Source organism: Poecilia reticulata, chromosome 14 (genome assembly GCF_904066995.2).
Source record: "Poecilia reticulata chromosome 14, P_reticulata-male-v2, whole genome shotgun sequence".
In the NCBI taxonomy this organism is placed as follows: Eukaryota; Metazoa; Chordata; class Actinopteri; order Cyprinodontiformes; family Poeciliidae; genus Poecilia; species Poecilia reticulata.
The window spans coordinates 2,157,400-2,177,615 of NC_088843.1; the positions used below are offsets into that span (position 1 = coordinate 2,157,400).

Genomic DNA, 20,216 nt, shown 5'->3' on the forward strand with positions numbered 1-20,216 from the left:
TCTAAGAATTATTCATCCCTCTGACCGATTTAGTTTGATTTTAATATGACCAACATGTCTCTTCTGACTGGAAGCAACATCATTTTATTTAATAATAAATCTAAATCCAGGGTACGGATTTCAGTAAGTTTCAAAACTTTTCTACACAGGAAATATTATTCTGTTCCTCCTCTTAACAGTTTGGCTTGTTTTTAATAATCCAGGCAAATTAGTTCTGAAATAAATTTCTATGCATAATAACTGTCATGCTTGTTCTGTAAGTGGTGTGGTGATATGGGGCCCACCTGGGCTGGTCGATCCCTGACCCAACATTTGTATAATTTCTTTTTAAAATAAAAATATGTTTTTTAAAAAAAACATGGTTTCAAAACACTTATAAGCTAGGGGCATAATTTCGACTACTTTTACCTTCCACTAAACTTTCCATTTGTATGTTTGGATGCAGCATGAGTTTAATGTATTTTCTAATATTCTGGGAAACTGAATTTTGTATTTCGCTCATAATAAATAAATAAATAAATTAATATATGAGTTTCACTTTCTGAATTTGCTGAAATAAAGTCAAATGATCATACTCTGTTCTTAAAAAGACAGACAAAGAAAATTGAATCTGTCATTTTGTTTCTATTGAGCCAAAAGTCTGAATGTTTTTTTCAGAGTGATGATGCCCTGAAGCAGGACTGGACTTGTTAAATCCACCAGCTGGAGAAGCTGAGAAGCACTGAGCTCATTCTGGCTGCATGCGGAGGAGGGCGGGGCTCCAGCATCATCACCACCGGCCATCACCGCTTCATTGTAGGCTGCTGCTCATCCACACACCGCCGCCGTGGAAGGCCGTTTCAGATTATCACATTAGTGAAAAATGAAGATGGCGTGGACGTTGTTTCATATGTATTAGGATTTCACACTGAGGATTCCCTCTGAGGTGAGTCGGTGGAAGCGGCGCGTTTTTCTGCGTGTTGTTTGTTTTATCATCGTCGGTCGGAAGTGGGAGTTAGTCGGACTAGCGGGCCTGCTGGTTGGAGACTGATTCACTGTTACCACCGGAAATGTTATTTTTTGACTGAGTGTGCTTCGACAGAAAATATTTAGGTAGCTTCCAGCGACATGCATGGCAACACGACCTCAGATTCGTGTGTTATTTATCTGCGTAGCGGTGATTTGTTGTGCACATCGGAGGCTGGCCTACACCGGCAGACCCGTTAACGATGCTGGGGACCGTCCTGCCTCTGGTCCTGGGGGTTTCCACACACGGCATCGATGCTCTTTCCATGTTCGCGTGTTTTCAGTAACAATATCTGTAAATGCAGGCTGTAGTAGCTGTCACCAGCTGCCTGGGCCTTAAATGAACCCGGATGCAAGTAAATATCGGCTGTAATGTGTACAGTCCTGCATGGTGGTTCCTCCTGCGCCGTGAATTAGCACACATTACTGACCATCATTTCAGAGGATGCTGCAGTGATGCTGCAAGACGATGGCAGGATGCTGGCAGGGCCTTCACCGTCAGCTGTAGCCTGCAGCAGCATCACGGAGCTGCAGCAGATCAGTCTGGTTCAGGGTCATCACAGATGTGGGACAGATGTTAATTGTTTATAGATCTTATTGAAATTCTGACAGTAGGCCTGATCCATGGCAGTGCCACACATCAGATCAAAACCTTCCAACAATATGATATATAGTGTCATGGTCTGTAGGTTTTAAGTCATTTTCCCTTCTGCCAACCATTTTTTCCCAAACTTTTCTGTTTATTTTTAAGGTTTATTCACCAGATTGACAATATAACCACTACACATGTTTTTCATTCAGGAATTAAGTCCTTAGTTAATTAACACAGCAGGAACAATAATATAAAATTTAAACTGTTTTGAAACTGTAGCTGATTAAAATGTTAGTATCTGGCTTCCTGTGAACATAAAAGTATTTTCTAGAAAGAATCTTGAAGTTGTTTTGAGAATCTTCACAGTTTTAAGCATCAGGGAAACCAGGCGATATGTTTCCTACCGTTTTCATGGCTTCTAGTGAATCTGATGTCAAATAAAAAAATGTTCCAGCTGTACCATGATTGTTGTAAAAGACAAATACAGCACAATGGTTGAACTAATTAATATATGTAATCAGTTGTTTGAAAAGGTTAACATGAAAAATGTACATAAAATAAGTCCCAGTATTTCAGAAGTTCTCAGACAAGTTGGAGACAAATGAGCCAAAGGATTTTAACCACTACTTCATTATTTGTCCACCATCATTCATGGAGAATTTACATTACAGATTAAAAATACATTCAGTTGGGTAAGAGACACAGCATGTCAGAAATGATGACCTTATGACCTCTTCGAACATTGCAGCAGATTTCAGCCTTTGGTATTTTCATGCTCCGTTTGCTTCTAGACAGCTAGAGATTGTGGCTGCAGTGAAAATTATTACAAAACTCTTTGGCTCAAGATGAATTGTAATTCAAAAATCAAGCGAATGTGATAAGACTTTGAACCATGTTACATCATAACACCCAGACTGATTAAACTTAAATTGCTCATTTACTTTAGGGAAGCTGGTTCTATTAGTTTGCAGAACATTTGCTGATTCAGTTGCATAACCAGGATTAGCAGGAAGCTAAGTTGTGCTGTAAGAGTTGGTTTGGCTGAAATAAAAAGGGGAAGCTGGAAAGATGAGCTTGTTGAGCAGTTACAGCCTCATGGACATCCGATTACTGAAGAGACCTTTCTGTCTGGGTCTGTGGTTGGGTAATAATGAGACGGCTGCCCAACATAAGTTACAGACATACTCAGTCCATCTTAGAAAAATGATATTGCCTTTTTGTATTGTGTAAACAGTTAGTATCCTGCCCTGCTGAATATATTTCATTTCACTTAGAGCCACATTTCAACCGTTTTTCTATGAAAAGTTCACATCCTGCAGCTTGGCTGGCAGCAGTGCTGGAAACTGTAACTGCTGCCCAGGCCAAATATGTTTATAAAGTGACAAGACAAATACTGGTAATATATCCACAATAATTTAAAAATAAATAACTGTACTGCAATCACAAAACTGTTTTAGACCAAATACTTGCTGATGAGGTGTTTCTGAGTGGTACATTTTAAAACATTTAAAGATTGACATTTATTTTTAAGATCTTTTGCAAAGATTTTAAATAACTTAATAGTTATTGTAATAATCAGCATAATTTTTTTTACTGAAATGTTGAAAAATTAACACATTATTATAGAAACATTAGATGAAAGAATGTGTTTGAAGTTTAAAATAAAATAAAAAAACATATTTATACATTTGTGATATCAACACATAAATAGATATTACCATTAGAGAATCCAGATTGCCGTATCTGAAAGCTTTGTTTGTTGGAAAGAGATGAACTAATATATTGACATCATAATGTATGTAACCAGACATTATGATGCACTTTGTAAAGGTTGCAGCTGAACAGAAGGATTCCAGCAGTAAAGGCCAGTTAGAGCCAGATATTCTGGAAACACCAGAGTGTTGAAGCAGCTGCAGGCCTTGTCATGTGAATTCTACCAGAATCCCTGATTGGGTTTTTACTTCACAATCCTCTCCTAGCTGCACTTATCACGGAGGGTTGGACATCATTAATATGCAGGACTCTGAGCAGTCAGATTCATTCTGTAGTCCACTGCTCATGGAGCGTCAGTGACTGCCATGACTGACTGTGAAAGTCATAACGTTTCTGTATTAAAACATTTCCTAAATCTCTTGTTTACTTCATATCTTACACAGAACAAAACAATATGAACCTCAGTAACTATATTCAAGTCTGTTTTGTTATGGATTTGCTGTTGGCGCCGTCATTACAGATGGTGGCATTGCTCTGCGACTGACCCATTACCCATTCTGTATTGATAATCCTGCACCAACACTTCCTTTGGTATGTGTAGTGAGAAGTGGGTCATGGTGTCAGTGTGCTTCATGCTGCATTATTTCAGATGCACAGATTCATGCTGATATACAGCTGCTGCAGAGCATCACATGTACGCTCACAGTCGGAGTCCAGAGAGAAAGAGGTGGGTCAGAACTGCCTGTCCTCTCTTGTCCCTGAATCTAATGAGCCTCCTGAGCCACAGACTGATATTCCAGAACTGACCTGGTTACTGTACTTATCCTCTCATCCAAGACAGCAATCAGTGGGTGTTCTCATTCACTATTCAAGTGTTCTTCATAATTTTTTTTTCTTTGACTTTCTGGACAATATAGTAATGTGAACAGAGTAACTAAAAGAACAGCTTGTAAAAATACAACAGATATCTAACATATAGTGTAATTTGTATAACTGCTTCTTGACCCCCGGGGAAGCAGTGAACCTGGGATGCTCTACATGACTCACAGTCAGGGAAAGTCTGTTCCTGTGGTCAGTCTGCAGGTTTGGACTGGGATTATGAACAGATGGGTGAAGACTGGGGTCACAAATACAAATCTTAAATGTGGTGTTGATGTTCACCCCTGACTCAGTAGGCTTTCAACCTCTGCCACAAATTACCAAATAGATCTAGGTTTAAAATCCTTGATCAAAACAGTTTTTAGTAGCTTTAAATGGTTTGTGGCAGTGAATATTTTGGCAATTCTCTCAAGAGTTCACAAATAATAATTGCATAGTTTAGGTTTGCCAGTATATGTGTTCAGTTCCTTCAGAGTTATCAAGTCTGTTTGAAACTTCTCTGATTAATTTGCTCCTTGCCTGGCGGTCAGTGTAGGCAGACGGCCAGGCGGCTCTTGGCAGGTTTGGAATTGTGCTGCAATCTTTACAATTTTAGGCGATGGATTAAGTTATGATGGGTTAACTGGTGTGGTTCTTGATTTTCACCTCATTGTTTGTTCTCTAAAGGTAATCTGAGGTCTTCACCGACCAGCTGTGTGTATATTAAGATAAAACTGTACACTAATAGTCTATATTAAGTTATTTTTTTAGGAGTGACGGAGTAAAAACAGTTAATACATCTGCATGCTGCACTTTTCAGATTTCCATTTTTGAAAAAAGCTGGAATTGTACAATTTTTCCTCCAATTCACATCCATTAGTTATTGTTGATTTGTCACAATCGATGTCTCACAAGAAACATTAAAATATCTGGTTGTTTCATGACAAATTGAGAAAATGTCACCTTGTGATATTTAGTATTTCCTCTCATTCCAATCAAATTTGGTCCATCCTTTGAACTTAATGTTTTGTTTTGTTTTTTTACAATGAGCTATTTACAATTAGTTATGTAACGATCATAAGACCAATGTGTAATATTTGAATTTAGGTCCAACCTTGTGATGATCACATGTGGATTTGTCTATTTTAGGAGGATGTTGAGTGGGTGTGTGTGGAGGGGGGGGGAGGCAAGCTTCCTGCAGAATTAAAAATTAAACAGAATCTGGTCCTTTGACTGAATCTGTTCAAAATACAAATCTTCTAGTTAAAGATATTCTTTTTGGTCCAGTGCTCTTCTACTAAAATGCATTTTGTCCACAAAATGTCAAGAAACAGCCCAAACATCACGAGTTTGGGCTCATGTTTGCGTAGAACATCTTGACCAACTGAATCTATGATGACAATCTTAGATGGATAAACTAGAGGTGGTTATATACTGTACTTAGCTTTGGAGTTGACAAATTAAAGATCAATAAGGGGCTAGTGATAGACAGATCAATAAAAAGTGATGGGATATCAAGATGATCAATGTTTTGAGAAAAAATGTCTGAAGGAAAGGAGCAGAGCCTGTCGAATGCTAAGAGTTCCCATTAAAAGTTGATCCATATCCAATAAGCTGCTTCTGAATCTTTTCCAAAGTTTTTGGTAGATTTTATCCTCAGTTTTCTGTTGTTGACTTGTAGTGTCAGCCTCCTGCTGCTGTAGCTCATCTTCTTCATGTTTAGCATGTTGTCTGATCAGAAATGTTACTCTTCACGCTCTGGTTGTAATGAAGTCTTTTCTGAGCCACAGCTGCTTTTCTGTTGTATCGAAACCAACCTGCCCATTTTGATTGGGTTCAGTCTGTTCTCTACAAACCTGAGATGGTTGTTGATGAAACTCTCTGCAGGTTGTGAAATATTCAGACCAGCCCATCTGTTACCAACAATCCTTCCACCTGAGTCACTTAGATTAAAATCCAAACTCGGTTTGATCTTCACCAAATGCCTAAAATGACTCTGACTATCTGCCATGTGATTCGTTTGGTTTCTGTCTGTGTTGAAAAGCAATTCAACATTTGTCCCTAATAAATGGCTCTAAATACACACAAACTGAGCAGTGAACAATTCCAGTTGTTTCCTTCATTTTGTCAAAAAGGGCCACAAAACAAATGATTTAAATAAATAAAGATAAATCTGAGAAAAGGCTGAAGCTGAAACTGTTAAAGTGAGGCTACATTATGCAGTTTGCTCAGATTACGCCTGTGTGGGATGAATTTGTTCATTTTACTAACCAGCATATGGATTCACAGTCCAGTCAGAAAACTGACTGTGACGATAATCAGATTGACTGTGGCTTCTGGCATATTTATATCCAGCCATGCTCTCAGAGTAGAGTCTGAATTCATTGGGTAAAATGTAGGTTAATACAGCATTAGTGGTTATGGTAAATTATGATTGGCTTTGCATGATTGTGGTGTAATCATCAGGTCTGGGCGGAATATGGCTTATTTTTTTCAGCTATGTTATTTTTCAAAACCACAACTATTTTTGCACATTTAGTTCAGGATGAGCTGACAAATATTAAAGTTGAAGCAGGAATAAAGACCATTGTGGTTGAAAAATACTATAAGTTAACATCTGCTGATCATGTTATGTGCTTGTGAACTCTCACCAAAAGAACCTGTTTGGGTTACAGAGGCACGCACGCACACACGCACGCACGCACGCACGCACGCACGCACGCACGCACGCACGCACGCACGCACGCACGCACGCACACATAAATACACAAGGTTGAAAGTTGTTTTTCTGCAGCTGCAGGGGAACCAGACTGTCTCTGTTTTGGATCCTTGGTATAAAACCATTGTGTTCACTCTGCCTGGTATCGCTGTCACTCAGAACAGATTCATTATTGATTGACTTCAAAACTCTGTATTGTGCTTTATATGCAAAATAAACCTGACTGAGTGATTTCATCTAACAGTGCTCGGTAATTATTTTTTTCCACAACACCGTATAACCAAATTAAACAGTAAAATTAAAATAATTTTGGTGTTGTTTGTATTGAGCATAATTTATGCATATCGATATGCATAATTTCATTTATCTTGGAGAAGATAAGTATCTTGTCCAAGATAAATGAGAAGATCATTTATCTTGCTCAGTTTTCTCAGAGTTTGTGTGTATTTAGAGCCACTTTATTAGGGACAAATGTTTAATTGATTTTCAACACAGACAGAAACCAAACGAATCACATGGCAGATAGTCAGAGTCATTTTAGCTTTGAAAATTAGCAAATTTCCAAAGCTAATTTGGAAATGATCTTTTCCAAATCTCCTTCTAAACAAAAAAACTTAGTCAAGTCAAAAATATTGTATTAAATTAAAGTTTGTAGTCTCAAATTAGCGCTCACTGATTACTGCTTATCTTTTATCGTCTTTCATTTTTACCAACTGTCTTTCAGTATTTTACATTATATTTGTTGGTGATACAATAATTGATAATTGTTAAAATAATTTAAGGCTATTTTTCTTCACAAAAGCTCCATATTTATTAAGCGTGTGTTTAATGAGTTGTACTTTAGCTACAAGTCGAGTTTTAATGTAAGGATCTAGTAACATGTTTGAAATTGTAAACTTAAGGTTTAACCAACTCTTGGCTGACAGGATCCATTTTAGACCTCAAACAGGACATACTGGATTCATAATGAATTCCATTTATCCATCAAAATGCGTCCCAACCTGAATCAGATTTGTACTAAACTCAAAACAAAGTGCTGTTCTTGTACATTTACTCCTGGTTTGTCGCTGCTTCTGATGATAATTGTTGAGAAATTGAATGGAGGTGGTCTGTGAGGGAGCCATCCTGGGCCTGGTCCTGGGCCTGGGCCTGGTACTGGTCTTGGTCTTGGTCTTGGTCTTGGTCTTGGTCCTGGTTCTGATCCTGATCCTGATCCTGATCTTGGTCTTTGTCCTGGTCCTTGTCTTGGTTCTGATCCTGGTCTTGGTCTTGGTCCTGGTTCTGATCCTGGTCTTGGTCCTGGTTCTGGTCTTGGTCTTGGTCCTGGTCCTGGTTCTGATCCTGGTCTTGGTCCTGGTTCTGGTCCTGGTCTTGATCTTGGTCTTGGTCTTGGTTCTGATCCTGGTTATGATCCTGGTCTTGGTCTTGGTCCTGGTCCTGGTCTTGGTCTTGTTCTTGGTCCATGTCCTGGTCCTGGTCTTGGTCTCCATGCCTGATTTAATCTGTTTTCTCTGCTGAGTTAACCTGTATGCTGATATTCAAACTGTTCTGTAGAACAGAACCTACAGAACCTCCTGTTCAGACGAGGTACTGTGTGTGTTTCTGTCTGAAAAACTAATAAGAGAGAATGTCCTGACTGTCATTAGTGATAAAGTCCAGTGGGACGGCTCACCAGCACCAATACAGACGATGTCTGTACTTTGTGTGAAGTTACCATGGTTACAAGGATAGAAATGGTCTTGAATTTTTAAATGTTAATTGAGCGTTAATTGAAACATTGTCAAAATTTAAATCATTCAACTCGGTATAAGGGATGGAAAAATTGTTTGAATATACAAACAATAAATGCATAACATTGCCCACACAGGCAATGTGATCAAACATGCTGTCAAATTAAAGCAGTTTAAAGAACAAATGAACACCTCAGTCATTAGTTTTTAATTTTGGTTTGTTTGCAAAGACTAATGTATCACTCAGATGAAAGTCAGGAATGTAAGTTTTTCCCATCACGAACATTGCAGCGTTACTTTTTGGTGCTTTTATACCGAATGCTGAAAGTGAAATGGTTCACCTTTACTTTTCTGTGTTACATAAGAGGAGAGTGGATAGGTTATCGCTGTTCAAAGCTATACGACTCTTTTGTGACAGGAGCAGAATGAACAAGCCAAATGTTCCAAAGCTAGAAAAACAAAGCTGAAAACAACTGAAAAACCTGAAATTTTCAATTTACATTGAATGAGTAAATGACAGCATGATTTAAAAAGTCACACTGGATATGTGAGCAAGACTGCCAGGAAATGGAGCGGAATCAAAATTGACTCAAGAAACGGTTCAACACCTATCAGGATAACTGCATGAGCAAATCTCCTCAATGCAAGGCGCCAGTCTGGTCCTCTTCATAAAGTTCTGTGCCAATTCTCCAATTTGAAACGGTCCCACAGAAACCCAGAGCTTATTTACACATCAATCAATGTCACCCATTTGCTTCAAGGTTGGTTTTGAATGATTTTCACGTTTCTCTGTGACTCTGACTCTCACAGGCTGTCGGATGTTTCGTGGATGAGTCAATGTTTTCTCACCTTTCTGCCCTCTAGATGTCGTTTTGTAATCTCATCTTTAGCTTGTCTGTTCTTTGTAAGTTTGCTGACATCAGAATCTTTAATGTTGATCATGAAGGATGAGATCTTCAAATATCTTCTCTGTTCACTCACACATGGTGAACATGAAATGGAGATTGTATCACGGTGGATTGGTACTAGATTAGTTACACATAACTCTTAAACTTGCCCACATGTTGTCATAGCAACACCACAAACTTCAATAAACTTTGATTATAGTGTTGATTGTGATGAATACACACACAAACGTGTGTATTCATGGAGTGACTGGAAGATTTCAAAAGATTTGTGCTGTGCATGTTTGTATTAAACATTGTTGTAATTTGTACAACCACCTTTTGATGAAATTATGGCTCCCAGTGTTTTAGGCTGTCTCATCTCTAACCATCTCTGCAGAAGGGAATGATCTTTCATTCGTATTTTTAATAAAGCTCAATCTCAGATTAAATTGAAAGCTTCTTTCAAGAACTGTTTTTTATTACTAATCCTCATTTCCATTTGGTCTCTGGTCTGTACATTCATTGGACCATTTTGACACAAGAATATCTAAGTAGACTAAGTGACTTACTCTTTGCCCCCTCTGCTTCCCCTCGACCCCCCAGCCCTAAAGTCTAACAGGAGAATGAGGAGGAGGAGGAACTGGAAATCTCAGGAACAACTTGAAAGGTTTCTCTAGAGTCTCGATGAAAGCTACAGGAGCTGTTCTCTAGACTGTTACTGATGGCTAAGAAAGGTCGTACGAAGGGCGAGAAGCCTGAAGCCCTGATTTCTGCCTTACAAGCAGCCAATGAAGATCTCAGGTCCAAACTAACTGACATCCAGATAGAGCTGCACCAAGAGAAATGCAAGGTACAGTCAAAAATACACCAGACTCTACACCTTAATGTGACCTGTTTTACTTAGCAAATTCTAAAGGAAAGGAAAATGTAAAAATTGTCCAATAAATTCCTCTTTTCCTGCTTCAGGTAAGCAAGCTGGAACGAGACAAGGTGCAAGAGGTAAAGCGGGCGCGAGAGCAGGAGCAGCACCGCCACACTGCCATGTTGACGGAGCAGCGGGCCAAATGGCACGAGGAGAAGCAGAAAGAGCTGCAGGCTCTCAGGGAAAACCTGACGCGGCAGCATGAGCAGGAGCTGGCACGGCATGCCAAGATCAAGGACCAAGAGAACCAGCGGCTCAAAACCGCACTGAACGCCATTCGAGATGGCAGTGGAGAAAAAGTGAGTTCATATACCAACATTCTTCAAGTTTTCCTTCTTAATGGTGCCCAAGTTTGTGGATCTTATGTGAAAGAATAATAAATAAAGGCTTCATAGACCTACTGTGATTTATCGAGGGAGAAAGAGAAGTGCTCTGACCCTCCCAAGGACATGAAGAGCACTTTTCATGGCCTATAGAGGGCAGTTCCCTAAGTGACCACTTGTGACAAAAGTTGTAATAAATCAAAAATAAAATTCTGCAGCCAGAACATTTCATATGACTGCGTCTCTAGGAAAGCATGCTTTACATTAGCCATGCAGTGCAAGTCTTACTTTTTTCACGTAATCAGCCATTGTTTTACTTGTTAAGACTTGTATCAGCTACATGTTTTAACTAGGACAGTGAACGTCACAGGACTCAAACACAGAAACGTTAACGCTGCAGTTAAATGTGTGAACATGTGAAAGTAATGTTTCGTTTTCTGTTTAACAAATTGAGAAAGCATATTTAGTAAAGTTGGCGAATTAGTAAAAATCACAGTAAAACAAAATATTTTCCAATGTTAGCAACTTTATGCTCACAAACAACCCCTATGGTTGCTATAGGGTTCTCTCTGCAGACTCACTGCTCAAGGTGTCTGTTGTACATGGCGTGGAGTGTTGTTGTATTCCCATACTCTGGCTTGCTCCTTTGATGTAAAACTCTTTTTTTACAAGATTGTTTTATTGGAAATGAAGAAAAATCCATCTTCCTCACTTGTCTGATTTTGCAAATCTCACCTAAAGTAAAAAGAAATAAAAATGGCAGTCATTACAGAACAAAAATCCAATCCTTTTTTAGTAAAACATGTTTTACTCCTCTTCAGGTGCGCACAGCGCTGACCCTGGAAGCCAGAGAGGAGGCACGGCGTTTCTTCGACCAGGAGAGAGTGAAGCTCCTGCAGGAGATAATCGAGCTGAAGAACACCAAGAAGCAGACCGACGAGGCTCTGAGCAACATGATCCAGGCAGACAAGATGAAGGCTGGAGACCTGCGAGTCGAACACCAGCAGCATCAGGAGCAAATCTCTAAAATCAAGTGGGACTGTGAGAGGGACATCCGCAGGCTGGTATGCACTGACAGTGATTTAGTAAATAGGGAGCTAAACAAACCCAGAAATGAGAAAAGTGATTCAGTTTCCATCCGTTCATGTGAGCCAGTCCAGTTATGTAGCTCTGAGTCTGGCGTTTCCCAGAATGATCTTCTCCAGGTTTATGGGATTCCTACTTATCTTTGGACAAACTGTTGAAGCATTTTGTATAACAATGTGTTGCATTGATTTACATCAAGGAGTCTGTTTTCACACTCCTTAGTGAAAACAGACAGTAAAAACTGTTTGTAGGTTATTTTTCAGTTAAATCTATCACTTAGATTTTAAATATGAGGCAGTATTTTAATGTTTCAAAACAGCTGAACAATGATGTTTTCAATAACAACATTATTCATATGTCAGATAAGACTCCTTTCACTCAATAATTTCCTTCTCTGTCACAAAAGGTGGATGAAATCAAATCTAAAGACCGCACCATTTTCTCCCTGGAGAAGGAGATGGAGTCCACTGCTGGCTGCCTGCAGAGGCTGCAGCTGCAGAAAGACGCCCTGGATGAACAACTGTTCCTCGTCAAAGAGGCAGAGTGCGGCCTGGGAAGTCCAAAAAGGGAAATCCCAGGAAGAGCTGGCGATGGCGCAGAGCACTGTGGAAGCCCAGTAAGCAGAAAAGTTCACTTTTAGAATTTTAATAAAAAGCTGACTTACTGTAAGCATAATCAAAACCAAACTGATCTCAATTGGTTTTCTGGAAACAAAAGATTCAATTATGTAATACCACAAAGAAAACACAAGAATACCGTAGTCTTCTGGACAAAGGGAGGAAGTAATTTTTAAGATTAAATCTCCTAGTTTATGTCAGTTAGAAAATGTTCTAGTGAAAAAGATTGACTGAAACAAAACACTCTATACAGTGCAGATTTTTAAAAGATTATAGGGAATCCACAGGATTTTAGCATCCAAGGCTGTGGAGCAAAATATGAGAAAGAAGGCATGAAGCTCCCGCAGAGTCCAGGCTGAACATCCGTTCATATCTAAACACATTAAACCCAAAGGAATTTATATCCCTGGCATATTTAGGTTTAGTATAATCTTTTAATTTAGCCTCTGTGGTCTTCTGACAGGAAGTAATATTAACATTTGGAAACCTGACTCTGATGGAGACTCTGAGAAGGAGCCAAAGGTTTAGAGTGAGGACAATAAAACCTTTCAACACGTGGATTTCATCACCAAAATAAATTCACCAAATACCAGTGAAAACATGCAAAACGCTGCTCTGTAAATGTGATTTGATTGCTGTAATACTAGAAATAAGATTTCCAATTTATTATTAAGTATTTAACAGTTTATGGTGTAAATAAAAACAGATTTTATGAACTGATATTGCTTTCACTTTTTTTCCTTACCTTTAATGAGAAGACTGCTCTCTTGTCAGTTTAAATCTTTTGATGATAATGTTAAAACTAAGCCTGGCAGCTGTATGTCTAATTTTAAGCCTAACTGTTATAAAACTCTACATTTTGACTGATGTGTACAATTGGCACAATGTCAGAATTTTCAACCTTGATTATGACTGTTAGAAAAATACTTTTCATTCTTCTGTACTCTTGTGCTATGACCATGAAAGATAAGTGCTGGACATCAGTGACCAGTATAAAGTTTCAGCATTAAACAAACACATGGAAGATTTTAATAATGTTTCCTCAATTTTAAGGATCTGTGGTGTTTTCTGATTGTATCCTCTTCTTTAGCTGCTTAAACTCCTTAGTGAAAACAGACAGTAAAAACTGTTTGTAGGTTATTTTTCAGTTAAATCTATCACTTAGATTTTAAATATGAGGCAGTTTTTAGGGATTATTTTATGTTTTACATTCCTGCCTGAAACGTCTGTGTTTAATCAGGGTCATCTGTGCAAAAATAACACAGAGTGTAGATGTGAAGTGGAAGAAAATGGCTTATGACTTTTCCTCTTCTTCTTCTACACATGAATATCTGAAAAATGTTTCTAGTATGTGTGTATTCACCCCACCTGGGTCATTACTGCAATAACAGCTGTAAATCTTTTTGGATATTGCTACCAGTTCCTCACATCTTGAGGATGAAAATTCAGCAGATTTTTATTTTTGGGGTATAAGGATGGAGGTGCTGAATATGAATCTACTTTTCACACATTCATTTTAAAAATAATTTTTCTCATGTGTCTCTTTCTACCTTAAATCACCATTTCACACAACATTGAAATGATCTGTAACATGAAGCCTTGATAAAATACATTACATTTTTACGTTGCATAGCAGCAAATGTGAAGTTTTGAAAATTTCTGCAAATCCCTGTTTCTTCAACACATCAGTTTGAACTTCAGTAGAATCTGATCAGGTGGTTTTGCTCCAATAGAATTAAATTAAAATTATGAAAAAATCGATCCTTCACATATTAAATCTGTGCTTTTCTTTTTCTTCAGGACCTGCGAAGAAATCAGCGGCGAATTGCTGAACTTAATTCAACCATACGCAAGTTGGAGGATCGCAACTCGCTGCTGGTGGATGAGAGAAATGAACTAGTATGAAGAAACAGTCAATTTTGTTTTAAAACATAACGTATAGAGTTTTCTTCTCACTAACACATTACTCTAAACTTTTCATCATTTTGGTAAGGGATGGTAACCAAAGTCGTTCATATTTATTATATGCCATAAAACTATACATGTATATTTTTATTACTTTCCTTCATAAGTATGTTATGGCAGTTTAAACTTATGATGGATCAGTTCACAGCATTTGAGGCAGAAATGTGAATTTCTTTTAAGGTAGCTTCTCACACAGCTTTCTTGTGTAATATTTTAGAAAACTCAAAATAAGTCAAGATTTAGACTTGACTAATGTGAGGATTAAGGATTTCACATTCATCTGTTATATCATCAAGGCGGGATCACTTCATAAAAATAATGGGATCATTAATAAAGAAAAATATGTGAAAATGCAGAGGAAACTTATTCAGTCAACCAGGAAGTCAAAGCTGAAGTATCAATGTGTCTTTAATAATAATTCTAATATGCTGGCAATTAGCAAATTGAACAGATTTTAGTCATTTTAAATGACATTGAACACGGAAAGCTTAGACTAACCTGTTTGCTGTGCCACATGTCTGACCACCATTTTCTTTTCCAACAGCTAAAGCGAGTCAGAGAGTCTGAAAAGCAGTGCAAACCCCTACTGGACAAGAACAAGCTGCTGAATAAGAGGAACGACGACTTGACTCAGAACATTCAGAAACTGGAGGAGAAGCTGAAGAGCCTGACAAAGGAGAACCTTGAGATGGTCAGCAGGGTCAGAGTGTTTATAACGGCTGATCAGCAGTCACACCAGGTGACCTTTGTTGTTGCTGTGTGTGCAGAAGGAGAGGATAGGATCCCATCCTCCTCTGAAGAAGCTGAAGTCCCTTAATGACCTGGACCAAGCGCATGATGACCAGGAAATAGCCTTCCTCAAACTTCAAGTGCTGGAGCAACAAAGCATGATTGATGAACTAACGAGAGTATGTTTACTCTGTCTGTCTGTCTAAGTGTCTTTTTTACACAAACCAAAATGTACGCTGAGAACAAAAATACAGCTGAGTAATTAAATATAATTTTCATCTCAGGATTTATTCAAAAAAGTCTGCTAAAAATCCTTTTTTATTTTTTATTGACATAGAATCGGTCTGATGAACTGGCTGCCAAATTTTATAAAATTCTCTGGAGTTTTTCCAGCTTAAATGTTTCCCTGCAACTGTCCATAATACAAACAAACTTCATAAAGTATAGCAGAGCAGTTCATGAGTGATGAAGCATTTTTTATATTGATTATATTGATATCAATCATTCAGTGTTCAGCTTTGATGTAACTTTATCTGTTCTGTCATCCGTGTCCTGTTTCCAGGATCGTGAAAAACTGCTGCGAAAGAAGAGGCATAAAAGAAGTTCAAGACCAGTGAAGGTTGCAAATTATTATTATTTTTTAATCAAAAAGGATAATATATCAGTATTTTTAGCATATTGGTCTTTTCATGCTAAATGTTTCAATCAGCTATTGGGAATTCCTCTGAAACATTGACAGCAAAGCATACTGTTGGAAAACCACAGCTGTGTTTCTGTGCAGAGACACATCGTAGTAGACACCTTCTTTGGCTATGATGAAGAGTCGATGGACTCTGAGTCTTCCTCAGTGGCGTCGTTTCGGATGGACAGAACCCCAGCTACTCCTGATGAAGACATGGCCGATGTAAGACCTTGTGTTCACAAATGAACGTAATTATTGTGAACATTAGCAAAACCCTGAGATATTAATCCTTAAAATTATAATTCTCTTCCATGTGTGTCAAACCAGGGGCTTGCAAATGAAGAATCTGAGTTACGTTTTCGCCAGCTGACCAGGGAATACCAGGCCCTTCAACGAGCCTACGCCCTGCTGCAGGAGCAGAAGGGAGGCATTCTGGATGCAGAGATGGAGGCCAAGGTACCACATACTGCACCTGATGGCCATGGTCACTTTACTATTGACCAGATTTGTAATGTAACTTGTCTAATTCTGTGTTTAGTTGTTGTGAAAAGGCAAATCACCCTCTCTTCAATTCCTAAAGGAACATATTTTTCATTACTTTTAGTTTGCAATAGTTATATTTATTTTCATGTTCAAAATATATCAAAAAGTGTAAAAGAAAACAGGAACCCTTTAGAGCAAGAATGTTTAGAGAGATGGATATTGATTTAATACAATCTGACAAAATGAGCAAATTTGTTTTATGAAAGGAGGAAACGATAAGTAAAAACACCTGCCGCAGTTTGAGTCCTATTTTTTGTCATCTTCCCTCAACTTCAGCTGGTTTCTTCCTTTAAATCCAAGCTTCCAGGTGTTTCATTCATGCGTCAGAAAGTGTTTCCAGTAGAAAGATTGTTTTTTGGTGGGTGAGGTGAAAAGCAGCCGGATGCAGGATTCAAATGGTTCTTTTATTTTTCTTAAATCAGAAAAAACATGTTTTAAAATAACATTTTCACCTCGAAAAACAGCAGGATGTCTGATTCTGGTTTATTTATATTTCACACTATTGAGATGTTATGGTTATATTAATCTAATATTATAACTTGCCTTTTCTTTTATTGTGACCTTACATTCATTCTCCTAAAGGTGGAATGCAGAAGTCTTGTGAAAACATTTCAGTATATTAAGTTGACAAAAAGATTACTTCTAGTGCCATAGTGTAGTTTGTATTAACTTCTTTATGTGCTCACTTGTGGTCAGGAGTATTATCCACCAGTTTCATTCAGAGGCATAACTCATAGTTTAGTCCATCCATAGTGTTATTAATGTCTGCTAAATTTGCCTTTTTACTGCATGAAAAGGTGAATTTATCAGAGTCAGGTGCATCACAAAAGGCAGCAGTTGGAAATAATTCAAGCTTTTGGTTCTTTTGAACCCAAACCAGAGGGTTTTTTTTCCTTATAAACTTGACAACTCTACTTCCGCTTCAGCTTTCTGAAACTTTAAAGCCAGAAGAAAACTGGAGTCCAAATGTGAAAGGTTCAGTGAAAATACATGAAGATCAAAGTCTGTAGATATAAAAGGTCTTAATCATTAGGATCAGTGAAGTAAAGCTAAAGTTGGAGGATTTATAGATTTGCTCAACTGGCAAATTCTTATCATGACTTTTGCAGTCATGTTCTTTAATGAGGTGGCAGCTTTTAGATAATAATTAGGATTGGGTATTATTATGGAAATAAGGTATTCTAGCCTTGAACTTGTGAAAGTCTTTTTATTCTTATATTACAGTGGGTGTTTAAAATGAGGAAAGTATTTTGTGATCTTGTTGTGGATTTGCAATATGGGAGAACAAACCTTGCATAAAAATCAACATTGTTTCAGTACATTATTCATGTGCTGTATATACTGTATGTCTTTTTTTCTTTTTCTGACTTCTGCACATACCTAATAGAAAAATGTTAATAGGTGTTAAAACACTTGTGTGCACAAAAGACATGTGGTGCCCAGAGGCATGGCCCCAGATTCTAACAGATCTGAACATGAGGAAAGATGACACACAAAACAATTTTCTTGGAAAGCTTAATTTACTACATAAAAGAGTTTGGCTTTGCTAATGTTTCAGGCTCATGAGCAACTGCAATCAGACGTGCTGCGGTATAAAGCCAAGATAGAAGACCTGGAGAAGGAACTAACCTTGAAGGGACAGGTGAGAACCACATAATTAATGTTACTGGCATACATGCATTTGCCTTGCAGCAGAATCTATACATTAATGCTCATGAGTTTTCTGAAGCCAAGTCACAGTGAGTTGGACCATAGAGTAATTTCTCCTGGCAGCTATCTGTTTTATTTTATTTTTGTAATTTTTTTAATTTGTGCAAAGACAGAAGCGGCCTTCATACCAAAAAGGAAACTTGTGTTTTATTAGTTCAGACTTTCGTCTTAGTGAAATACACCTAATCATCCACTGAACAGACTAACATAAAGCAGTGCGTACTTTTTATGCATAAAAAAACAATAACATAAAAAACAATATGTGGTTCTCCAATGTTTTATAGAAATACAAATCTGAAAAGTGTGGCATGTGTATTTATTAATCCCTTTTAACGGCACATCTAGGGACTAAAATGATTGCCTGATGTTTTTCGTGCATTCATTCATGCTAAGTCTGGGAGGAAGAATAGAGTCTCTTACACTTGTTCCCATAGATTTTCAATTTCATTTAGATCTTACTGTCAGAATATGCTTTGTCATAAATGGGAAGCTTCCAGGATTGCATGAACATGTTTGTGTCCAGCTGGAAGATGAACCTCCACCCATTCAGGTCACATGTCAGGTCATCTTTTCCACACTTTCATCCGTTTTTAGCTCTACCTACTTTCCAACTGTCTCTGACCAGTTTTCCTCTCTCTAATATTGGATAACCGGTCCAGAGTGTCTTACTTTCACCATGTGTTTAGGATGATGTACAGAGAAATAGATGTATTTTGGTTTTATTGGACCAAAGCATCTTCATTCTGAATGTTTTGTTTTTAAGGTTTTATTGGCTCTAGTGGCTTTTATTTGATAGTGAATTGACAGGAAAGTGGGCAATGAGAGACGGGGGAAGACGTGCATGAAAGGTCACCAGGCCGGGAATCGAACTTGTGACAGCAGGCCTCAGTCCTCGACAGGGGTTGTGCTTAACATCCACCACAGCTCCCCTTCATTCTGAATGTTAGAGACTACAAAACAAACTGGCTTTCTTCTGTCCACTGGCATTATGGCTACATTGGTGACGATTAAAACTGTTATCAGATTAACTTGCCATCTTCAGATCTCTGTAACGTTTCCAGATTTACTCTGGGCCTCTTGGCTGCTTGTCCACAGCTCATCTGGAAAGTATCTACAGTGCTTCACTTTTTCCACGTTTTGTTATGTTGCAGCTTTAAACCAAATTGCATTTGTTGTTTTGCAAATTCATGGACGGTGGATGGTGACATCTGTGCAGCCATTTTCAGGTCTATCCTGAGATCTTCAGTCAGATTCCAGTCTGGACTCTGGCTGGGTGCCCCAGTCTGAGGTCAAGAGAGCGCTGGAGCAGTTTTTCACCCAGGATGTCTCTGCTGCATTCATCTCTCCATCTGTCCTCTCTGGTTCCTTCTGCTGCAAGACATCCAACTAAAACCTTTCAACCCAATTGCTCAGTTTAGACTTTACAAAGAGTCCTGATGGCTCCAATTTCTTCCACTGAGCTCACTGACGCCTTCAACTCCTTTGATTTCATGCTTGGTGTTTGACCTCTGACCTGCACTGTCAACTGCAGGACTTTAAATAGACAGATGTGTGTCTTTACAAATCAAGAGACACAATTAATTAAGTAATTGTTAAAACAATTAATACATTTGGAAAATACAAAAAAAAATCTACATTGTCATAATGGGGTATTTGTGTGTAGGATTTTGAGGAAATAGGTTAACTTGGCTGTAACAACATGTGGAAAAAGTGAAACGCTGTAAACATTTCAGGAATACAACATGAACAAAGACTTTAAAGACTTGCACAAACTTAAATTACTGTCAGCCCAAGCCAACTAAAACATGCTCAGTGCTTCTTGAAACACTAATAGACTATAAAAAATTAAAGTCTTCTTTCCATATCTGGTTATGTGGCTATAAAAAAGCTGCCTTGGAAAATCATCAGCCACTCCAGGCTATAACTCCAGGGAAGTTGGGGGTTAAACAGAACGACTTCCAACCGTTTGAATAATGAACTTATATGGTGCGACTCAATGTGATTTCTCAACTTCATATTGGAGTAAAGATCTGCAAATCGCTGAAAGGAACGAGGTATGTTTCAACATGTGTCCTTTAGGTTGGCTTTGAGCTTTTTTAGTGTGAAAAAAAACAGCAATACTGTCAAAGTCGTTG

At 38.2% G+C, this 20,216-nt stretch overlaps 1 protein-coding gene across 1 annotated transcript in view; it reads left to right on the forward strand.

The window, feature by feature from the left end:
- The first annotated feature begins 740 nt into the window (after positions 1 to 740).
- The window catches only part of jakmip2 (janus kinase and microtubule interacting protein 2), a 31,380-nt gene continuing 11,904 nt past the window's right edge, over positions 741 to 20,216 (forward strand). The window contains exons 1-12 of the mRNA XM_081615635.1: positions 741 to 925; positions 10,108 to 10,354; positions 10,471 to 10,725; positions 11,571 to 11,813; positions 12,242 to 12,451; positions 14,253 to 14,351; positions 14,962 to 15,108; positions 15,185 to 15,325; positions 15,709 to 15,765; positions 15,928 to 16,050; positions 16,156 to 16,284; positions 17,930 to 18,013. Coding sequence (XP_081471761.1) covers positions 10,226 to 10,354; positions 10,471 to 10,725; positions 11,571 to 11,813; positions 12,242 to 12,451; positions 14,253 to 14,351; positions 14,962 to 15,108; positions 15,185 to 15,325; positions 15,709 to 15,765; positions 15,928 to 16,050; positions 16,156 to 16,284; positions 17,930 to 18,013 — 1,617 coding nt within the window. The 5' untranslated portion in view covers positions 741 to 925; positions 10,108 to 10,225. The remainder of the gene's footprint in view (positions 926 to 10,107; positions 10,355 to 10,470; positions 10,726 to 11,570; positions 11,814 to 12,241; positions 12,452 to 14,252; positions 14,352 to 14,961; positions 15,109 to 15,184; positions 15,326 to 15,708; positions 15,766 to 15,927; positions 16,051 to 16,155; positions 16,285 to 17,929; positions 18,014 to 20,216) is intronic.